Source organism: Microtus pennsylvanicus, chromosome 3 (genome assembly GCF_037038515.1).
Source record: "Microtus pennsylvanicus isolate mMicPen1 chromosome 3, mMicPen1.hap1, whole genome shotgun sequence".
Classification (NCBI taxonomy): domain Eukaryota; kingdom Metazoa; phylum Chordata; class Mammalia; order Rodentia; family Cricetidae; genus Microtus; species Microtus pennsylvanicus.
Window position 1 is genome coordinate 37,328,972 of NC_134581.1, and position 10,260 is coordinate 37,339,231.

Below are 10,260 nucleotides of genomic sequence, written 5' to 3' on the forward strand. Positions count from 1 at the left end.
TAGAAAGCTGGTGATTAGGTGGGCCATCTTCTGTGATAGAAAGGCACCAGCATTCTGGAAACTCAGCACATCTATTATACACAGCTAAAGAAAAAAGTGAGTTAGATAATTTCAGTGCAGTTTCTCTGCAGGGGCGCAGTCTCAAGGGTCAGGTATCCAGGAAGAAGAAGTTGTAGTTGACGCTTTCTGCACACACTGTCAACATCTGTACTTAGACCAGCAGAAGACCTTGACATTCCTCTGAGCTTAAAGCATTAGCATCCTGGAAATGGCTGTATTTGTTGTAGTAATAAGAGCGGTGGGCTGCGTCCCCGGCACCCGGCCGCCCCCACGGCTAGCTTTACCTGAAATAATTACACGGAAACTGTATTCTTTTAAACACTGCTTGGCCCATTTCTATCTAGCCTCTTCTAGGCTAGCTCTCGCACCTGGACTAGCCCATTTCTAATAATCTGCTGTAGCCCACAAGCTGGCTTACCAGGAATAATCTTAACCTCCGTCTTCCTGGAGTGGGAGAATCATGGTGACTCCTTGACTCAGTTTCTTTCTCCCAGCATTCTGTTCTGTTTTCTCCACCCACCTATGTTCTAACCTATGAGGGCCAGCCAAGCAGTTTCCTTATTTTTTTAACCAATGACCTTCCTCCATCATGTATTCTTATTATGAATTCTCATTTATACAAGCACGTACTTGATCCCCATATAACCATTAACTCAACCTCTCCTAATGCCCTCATGGGATGAAGGAGGGCATAAAGAACACTGTATGGAAGACCAAGAAGGGTCTTCACAGAAGCATTTTATTCTATGTTGTATTTCTCACCATTAATCTTTTCATCGATTAATTAAGGATCTTGCCCAGCTCATTATGTATAGAGCAGGAATTCAAACAAAAAGAGAGAGGGGCAAAAGGAGGGATGGAGAGAATAAGAAGGAAAGCAAGAAAGGAAGGAGAGAGGGAGAGATAGAAGGAGGGAGTGGGGAGGAAAGTGGGAAGGGAAGGGTGGAAGGGAGGGAGGAGGGAGAGAGGGGGGAAAGCTGTTTAAACAGCAATTACAGCAATGGAAGACATGTTCACTTTATTTGCTGTTTCCATTTCCACTTTTCAAAACTAGAAAGAGAAGCAACAACCAAGACAAGAAAAATGTAATAACAGACAAAATATTTCCTAGAAGCCCAAGACTTCTGATTACTTTCGTATATACCATAATTTAAACAAACATCAGAAATATAAAAGAGATTTAAGATTTGAACTAATAATAGAAATAATCACAGCTTAAATATGAACATTGACTAAAAAATAGTTACTGCATCTTTTAAATTTTTGCCGAGAAAAACATAACAAGAAGTCATTCTAAAGCTTTCTGATATAGATTCTATAAATAAGGATTAACTATTTCAAACTTGACAATTTCCATTGAAAATTTGGTATATGAAGCTGGTTATAATTACAATGATGTTCCAGAGACTAAAATATTATTATTCAAGAGGGAAAATAAACTAGTATATTTATAAAATGTCAGCATTTAACAGTTTCTAGGTTTTCAGCACATTAAAAGTAAATGCTTTCAGCATGATGCACTACCAGGATATGAGTGGCTCAGTCACTCTGGTTTGTTTTTAGGATAATCTCCTATTATTTGATTAAAAGGCAGGTTGTTATCTAAAAGGCATATGTAGAGGTCTTAAAATCATCCTTTCTACAACTTCAAAGAAGAAATTGTTTATTGGTTGTGTAGGCTCCAGGACATGAAGCTTCCAGCTGGAGTTGTCTAGTCTGAAACCCTGCTTCAAAGGGCACAGAAGCTGAGCGTGCAGACAGGAGCAAGGATAAGGAGTGTGCTATGCTTGGCTTGGTGCCCATCAGGAAGCTGGTACAATGATGGTATTGAGTATCTCCCTAAATGATGCTCACTAAAGATCAGCTGAGCAGCTGATTAACCCCAAATAGTGTCAGGGGCTGAGGGCTGGAGATATTTAACAGGAATGTAGATTTGCACTTAGCTAGATGGACATGGCTCTGTTGCTGTAACCTAAGTGGCCTGGGGACAGTTCAGCCTTTTAAGAGCCCGATTTGTGCATCATAAAATGTTATTATCTACAAGAGAGTGTTTTAAGAGAGAAACATCTGAGCTACATCTCATCAAAATAAATCGTTACAAGTCCTTTCATTTGACAGGTCATGCTCCCTAATAAGACTCAGACTCAACATCACTGTAGGGTGACCCCATAACTGTCTTTAAATTTTTGTGAGAGAATGTGAACACAGAGAAATAGAGAAAAAAAAATAAGCACATGAGTGACTAAATACATTCTCTTCCATGTCGCTTTAGAATATTTCTCTATATAGAGAGGATTCTCCTCCAAAAACTTTGGAAAGAGAAACGACAGTCCCCTCTGAAGTGGCTACATATGCCAGGATGGTATCTACCTAAGCAGAACTTACTGCTGCTCTTTTTAGATAACAAGATTTCTCCTTGGAGTAAATGCTTTTGTTAGAGCACAACACCTGTTGAATACTCATAATCACCTTACACAGTGCTTAACACTGTGGAGGTTATGCACAACCTATTTTACATTCAGGCTCTCTTTGCCCCAAGAAGTTGCCATCAGTACAGCTAAGCAAAACCTGATATGTTCTGAAGTAGCATGGATTGCAACATGAATTTGGGCCAAATGAACCTAAATAAAAAGTTACAACATCATCAAAGAGCAATAGCTTGAAAGGCTTGAAAGATAGCTGTTAATTTTGTTCTATCTATGCTGGAACACTCTTGCTTTAGTGGCTTTTAGGGTCTCTCTCTCTCTCTCTCTCTCTTCTCCTCCTCCTCCTCCTCCTCCTCCTCACTCTCCTTCTCCATAGCACAGACAATAAAGTTACTAGAAAATCAGAAACAGAAAGTCCTCTGAGTTGATGCATTGTTGAACCTCTTGAGACTGATAGGCACAAGCAGATGCCAGCCTGTCTAGTCCTGGATAAGGGAATTCAAACCTTCCTTCAAATTGTCCAAAGCCTGTGATTCCATCTCCAGGTTTAACCACTTTCTTCTTTGGTATTTGATTGAAACTTTTTTATTTTGTTTTGTTAGTAGTCATCTAAACCCATTCAATTTTTTTTTTTTTTTTTGGTTTTTCGAGACAGGGTTTTTCTGTAGCTTTGGTGCCCATCCTGGAACCAGCTCTTGTAGAGCAGGCTGGCCTCGAACTCCCAGAGATCCGCCTGCCTCTGCCTCCCGAGTGCTGGGATTAAAGGCATGCGCCACCACCGCCTGACTAAACCCATTCTATTCTTAAAACTAGATTAATTTGTAGTGTACCCAAGAACAAAAATGTTTCTTTTCATTTATTTATTTATTGAGACAGGGACTAAGTGTACCCCAGGCTGGCCTCCAACTCTCTATAAAGCCAAGTATGACCTTGAATTCCTGATATTCTTGTCTTTCCTTTTCAAATGCTGGGATTACAAATATTTGCCATTTTTATCTGTATGTGTGCTTACAGGTGAATATTCTGCCCCAAACCACCCAACTGTTTAGAAAATGTAATATTAGAATTCCCAGCTTAAGTTTTACTAACCCAAGAAACTTACGCCTACTAGCTATTTGTTCTATACTTATGATCTACCCAATGGATTTTGTTTGGCAGCCCAATAAAAGCCTCACATGTTGAAATAATTAGTTTCTAAACCAAATATCCATCCACAAATTCTTCCATATGATTAACTCTTTTTCACTTTATCATCTTATATATGTTTTAACAGAATAGAAAAATTGCTCATTTCTCCAGTTGTGAAAATGAGTTTAATAAGAGAAATTTGCGAGGGTAGAAAGAGAGGGTAGGTAAAATGGAGAATTCGCTTTTGTAAATTTCTTATACATGGCTCAAGTTAGAGATGCTTTCTTAAGTGTTTTGTTTGTAATCTATTGATAACCCATTTAAGAATATACTAAATATGTTAGTGTTCACCGAGGCTTCCATCCTGTCTGATCCCTCAGCCGTTCAGTCCCAATGAAATACACAAAGGTCTATATTAATTATAAACTGGTTGACCTAGTAGCTCGGGCTTCTTATTAATTAATTCTTTCCTACATCTTAAATTAGCATATAATTCTTCTCCGTGTCAGACACATGGCATGGTACATTTTTTAGAAAGGCATTTTCACCTTGCCTTTTCTGTGTCTGAGTAATGACCACAGACTGTATCTTTACTCTTCCCAGAATTCTCCTATACCCATTGTCCCGCCTACCTCCTGCTGGTTACCCAGCCTATACTTCCTGCCTGGTTACTGGCCCATCAGCATTTTATTAAACAATTACAAGAAACAAATCTTTTCAGGGTAAAACCATTTTCCTATGGTTTCTTTATTATATTTCTTATATTTTCTTTCATTTTATTTATTTATTAGTTTATTAGATCTGCCTGCCTCTCCCTCTCAGCTCTTGGGATTAAAGATGTGTGCCACCACACCTCGAACTAACAAATATCCACCTGCCTCTGATCACTAGTGCTGGGATTAAAGATGTGTGACACCACACTTTGAACTCACAGAGATCTGCCTACCTCTTCCTCCCTAGTGTTGGGACTAGTTATGTGCCTCCATACCCACCTACTCTCTTTCTTTCTTTTTATTTTAAGGACTTTATCCTTTTCCTCTTCTCTCCCCAGCCTTCATATATTTTAAACACACTGTAAACCATTTAGAGGTTTTCTTCATCTGAATTTATCTTTACAGTATATTTCTCTTTTGCTAACCACTTGAGTCTTTATTTTGCTAAGCAATACGGCTTAGATTAATGTTGTGTCTGGAGCAATGTTTATTGTGGCAACACTATGGAGTTTCAAGGTCTCTGCTACCAACAAGAAGCACCATTTAAAAAAAAAGACTTATTTATTAATTATATATACAGGGTTCTTCCTGCACGTATGCCTTCAGGACAAGGAAGAGGACAGGATCTCATAACAGATGGTTATGAGCCATCATGTGGTTGCTAGGAATTGAACACAGGGCCTCTGGAAGAGCAGGCAGTGCTCTTAACCTCTGAGCCATCTCTCCAGCACAGTGGTAGGACCTCTTAAAAGAGCTACAAGATTTTTGCTTCTAAAGCTGAGTCAGGAAGCCTATCTTAAATGAGATACACCTGACTCTAGGAAACAGAACCCACCTGAGAACATGCTACCAAGAAACCATGCTTAACTCTGTTCTTTTTGTTTCTACAATTACTTCCCAAGCTCTCTCAGGTTTTAAGTGGATTTAGCTGTCCACATTGAAGTCATTCTGTTGACAGAGGTTTCTGTCCCGCCTGATCCCTCAGCCTTTAGTCCCAATGAAACACACAGAGGTCTACATTAGTGATAAAATGGTTGACCTAGTAACTCAGGCTTCTTATTAAGTAATTCTTTCTTACATCTTAAATTAGACCATAATTCTTGTGTATGATAGCCACGTGACTTGGTACCTTTTTTAATGAGGCATTCTCATCTTAATTCCTCTGTCTCTGGGTCATGACCACAGACTACATCTTTCCTCATTCCAGAATTTTCTTGTTTTCATTGCCCCACCTCTACATTCTGTCTGGTCACCCTGCCTTTAATTACTGCCTGACTACTGGCCAATAAGCATTTCATTAAATAAGTACAAGAAACAAATCTTTACAGGGTAAAACCATTTTTCCACAACACTCCCTGCCCTCTGAATCAAATCTCCCTTGTTTAGATTCTTCCTGACCATTATCCATACAACTTGTTTTTTGTATGAGAACAAAACATGAGAGTACCTAATTGAAACTGCTCTCATTAACATGTCTTGCCTTTTATTAAGAGATGGGATACTAAACGAACTGAACATTAACATTCCATTAATATATATTGTTTTTTATTAATAGATCAAATATTCAACCAACTGAAAATCTGTATGCACATGCATTGAAGAGAATAAGTATTTCTGGTTAAGAAATTGGAATGTTTTACTTTTTAAACTGAACCCGGATTAAAATATCACAACTTATATTGCTATTTTAAAGTCGTTTGTTGTTCTATTTTAAATAAATGTGTAAAATTTTCTATTTAAAAAAGAGACAAAATTAAAATAGGTTTTCCCTGAAGAAAAATGCCAATTGAGCAAATCTAAGAAATCAATAACGAATAATGCTTTTTAGCAACTATATTTATCATCACATAAAAATAATTGGTCCTTATTTTAAAAAATTAAATTTGCAGGTTTGGCATTGATATGCACTTCTAAGAAATCTCAACTGGGGAATAAATAATTATCATTTTAAAGCCATGGGTTATTGACAACTCTACTCTGCTGTGCTTTCAGTTCTTGCTGTTGTTTTTCTCTTTGGTGATGACTGGACACCAAGCAGAGCGAGCCCTTTTTTGTAGGTATGTTCTTCCAGGTGAGGTATTCATCATCTGTGCTACCCACTTTCTTAAGATGATCTAACCTCTCTCCTGTTCTCCTATGTCCTTCACTTCTCTCTACTTCCCTCCCCTCTTCTGCTTTTTTCTCCACTCTTCTGGTCCTTTCCCCTCCCTCCCTCCCTTACTCTGTGTGTGTCCTTCCTTTGCTCTCCTATTCTACCATCCTTTCACATGTATAAACACACACACACACACTCATTTATTTAGGCAAATTTATTAATATATGTACATTCTTAGGAACATTTCAAATATTCACAATTGACCAGATGATTTTTTGATTACCTTCATTCACACAGGAAAGAAGGAATGCACCCTCAGTTTCAAATGCTTGCATTGTATTCCATAACCCAGATAATATACAGACCCTACAGTTCAGTTCCAAGAGTCCTCCAAATCCAGTTCCCGGTAATATTTCCCTGAGATGAAGTTCTGGCATCCCCAGGAGGCCAGATACAGTCCAGCAGGATTCACAGGTGTATCCTGTTGCCGAGGTCTAAACCTGACGCTTCTCATGGCGTTAAATAGGTTCATCTTATAGTGGAGTATGGTTAGATTTTTCAAAGAAAATATGCACTGTGGTCATTTCATCAATGAAGACACTCTCCTTCAAACTAGTCGAAGCTTTCATCCAGTCCACTGAGGGCTAGGACATAGAGTTCTGGTTTCATGGCCAGGGGCTTGATCAACTGAATTGACTCACTCCTTCTGAATATGTCATCAAAATCCTGGAGCAGTACCACATATGACTCCTGGGACATTGCCATCAGCTCCTGATACATATCTCTTAGTTCTTTGCCCTTTTGAACTATCATGGCTTCACTTTCCATGAGTTTCTCTAAATAATAATTGCCTTCCTCTTTCATACACTCAATAGCCTCTTCTTCCTGCTCAGAGAGGTCTGGATAACATGTCCTGTACTCTTCCCTTATCTTTAGTTCTCTTAGAATCAAGCAGTTCTTCCACAGAATTATCATTCTTTTCTCTGCCTCTAGATTCTCTTCATTTTGATGGATCTTATTCCATATTGATTCCATTTGCTTCAGAAGTCTCTCCATTTGACCCTCAGCAGCTGCTTCTATGGGACAGTGTCTGTGACCTCTGTGCTCATGGGAGTCAGAGCAGAGCTGACAGAGGTAGATCCTGGTCTCCATACAGAAGATCCCCTTGGTCTCCTTGTGGGTCACACACTTATTCTCCTCAGCGCTCAGGTACTTCATGAGGCTGGCTTGTTTGGCGATGGACACCAGCTTCTTCAGAACAATGCTGGTTCTGAAGTCCTTCTGCTGGCATGGTTCCCTACACGCAGGGCATTGGACAGGGAGCAGGCTGTCTTCCCAGGAAAGGTGGAGGCAGGCTCGACAGAAGCTGTGGCCACAGCTTATGGTGACTGGGTCTGTAAGGTAGCTCATGCAGATAAAGCAGTTGAGTTCTTCCTGGAAGGCCTGTGAGAGGCCTGACTCCATTTCTCCAAGGAATTGTCTCTGGCCTCAGCAGTGTTTACTGGAGACACAACAGTATTAGCTCTGCTCTGGGGTCCAAACCTCAATGTTCGGATGTGATAAATCTAGCAGTCTCCGGAGCCAGAATGTGTGGAAACACACTCTGCCTGCTCTGGTGAAAAATGGGCCTAGCTGGGCCCAGGAGTGTCCTTATATAGTCTCTAGAGACCACGCCCACTTCCTCCCATTGTTGACTGGGGATTCTGCCCTGGCCGTTCCCACAGTCCTTAAGTCCCAAAGAAATACACATACACAGAGGTCTACATTAATCTTAAACTGGTTGGCCTGGTAGCATAGGCTTCTTATTAACTCTTTTTTTTGTGTGTGCAAGATTTTATTAAACGTCTGTACAGGACAACATCCAGCCTCCAGGTGCAGTTGCCAAGACCCTGTTGGGCTGTAGGCACTGGCTGGGGCATGGCAGGCGGCTCTGGCTTCCCGCCCTTCTGCTCTGAGATGGGGGTGGTGGGCAAGATTTCGTCCTTTGGCTCCACAATGCTCACGTGATCCGGCAGAGGCTTCTTGGGGCCGATCTTACCACTTGGATCCCAGGGCAGCATGATCTTCACTTTGATGCCCAGCACACCCTGTCTGAGCACATGGCGCACGGCGGTGTCTCCACTGTGGATCATCAGACCATCCACGAACTTCATGGACTTGGCCCTCTGTCCTCGGAGCTTCCCGGACACCACGACCTTGCAGCCCTTGGCACCACTCTCCATGATGAACCGAAGCACACCATAGCAGGCCCTTCGCACAGCAAGCCCTCCGAGGAGTTTGTAACATAGAGACTCAGCCTGAGCAATGGTACACAGACCTCTTGTGGCCACTTTCTCTGCATAAAGCTCCACGCTGCCCTCAGGGAAGCCGAACCTCTTCTGGACCACTGCAGTCAGCTCTCTGATCCGGCGACCCTTCTCACCAAGAACATTCTGTGTTCTGGTGGCTAAAATAATGATTTCTGTTCTGGTTGGTGTGACTCGGACTTCAACCCCGGAGTAGCCATCCTCAGCCAGTTCCCGAGTGAGAAACTCATTCAGTTCGGCTTTGAAAATGCCATCAGCCACAAACTTCCTCTTCTTAGAAATCTGCACCACCAACAATGCTGCTATGAACATTGTAGAGCATATACTTTTGTTGTATGATAAGGCCTCTCTTGGGTATATTCCCAAGAGTGGTATTGCTGGGTCCAGGGGTAAGTTGATCCCGAATTTCCTGAGAAACCGCCATACTGCCTTCCAAAGTGGTTGCACAAGTTTGCATTCCCACCAGCAATGGATGAGTGTACCCCTTTCTCCACAACCTCTCCAACAAAGGCTATCATTGATGTTTTTGATTTTAGCCATTCTGACCGGTGTAAGATGGTATCTTAAAGTTGTCTTGATTTGCATTTCCCTGATCGCTAAGGAAGTTGAGCATGACCTTAAGTGTCTTTTGGCCATTTGAAGTTCTTCTGTTGAGAATTCTCTGTTCAGCTCAATGCCCCATTTTATAATTGGGTTGATTAGCCTTTTACGGTATAGTTTCTTGAGTTCTTTCAATGGAAGAATGGATGAAGAAAGTATGGAATTTATACATATTAGAGTACTACTCAGAAATAAAAAACAAGGACTTCTTGAATTTTGCATACAAATGGATGGAAATAGAAAACACTATCCTGAGTGAGGTAAGCCAGACCCAAAAAGAGGAACATGGGATGTACTCACTCATATTTGGTTTCTAGCCATAAACCAAGGACATTGAGCTTATAATTAGTGATCCTAGAGAAGCTAAATAAGGAGAACCCAAAGAAAAACATATAGGCATCCTCCTGAATATTAACCTTCAGCAAGCGATGAAAGGAGACAGAGACAGAGACCCAAATTGGAGCACAGGACTGAAATCTCAAGGTCCAAATCAGGAGCAGAAGGAGAGAGAGCACGAGCATGGAACTCAGGACCACGAGGGGTGCACCCACACACTGAGACAATGGGGATGTTCTATTGGGAACTCACCAAGGCCAGCTGGCCTGGGTCTGGAAAAGCCTGGGATAAATCCGGACTCTCTGAACATAGCGGACAATGAGGACTACTGAGAACTCAAGAACAATGGCAATGGGTTTCTGATCCTACTGCACGCACTGGCTTTGTGGGAGCCTAGGCAGTTTGGATGCTCAACTTACTAGACCTGGATGGAGGTGGGGGTTCCTTGGACTTCCCACAAGACAGGGAACCCTGATTGCTTTTCGGGCTGGGGGGAGACTTAATTGGGGGAGGGGGAGGGAAATGGGAGGCAGTGGCGGCGAAGAGACAGAAATCTTTAATAAATAAATAAATTAATAAAAAAAATTTAAAAAAAA

The 10,260-nt window shown here is 41.3% G+C and overlaps 1 protein-coding gene and 1 pseudogene across 1 annotated transcript; both read right to left on the reverse strand.

Annotated features, from left to right (window-relative positions):
- Positions 1-7,034: 7,034 nt before the first annotated feature.
- On the reverse strand, positions 7,035-7,886 carry LOC142846739 (tripartite motif-containing protein 43 pseudogene; annotated as a pseudogene).
- Positions 7,887-8,221: 335 nt separating this feature from the next.
- On the reverse strand, positions 8,222-8,773 carry LOC142845766 (small ribosomal subunit protein uS3-like). The gene has a single exon (XM_075965098.1). It carries the CDS (start codon positions 8,642-8,644, stop codon positions 8,228-8,230), a length of 417 nt encoding a protein of 138 aa, XP_075821213.1. The 5' UTR covers positions 8,645-8,773; the 3' UTR covers positions 8,222-8,227.
- Between the last annotated feature and the right edge of the window lie 1,487 nt (positions 8,774-10,260).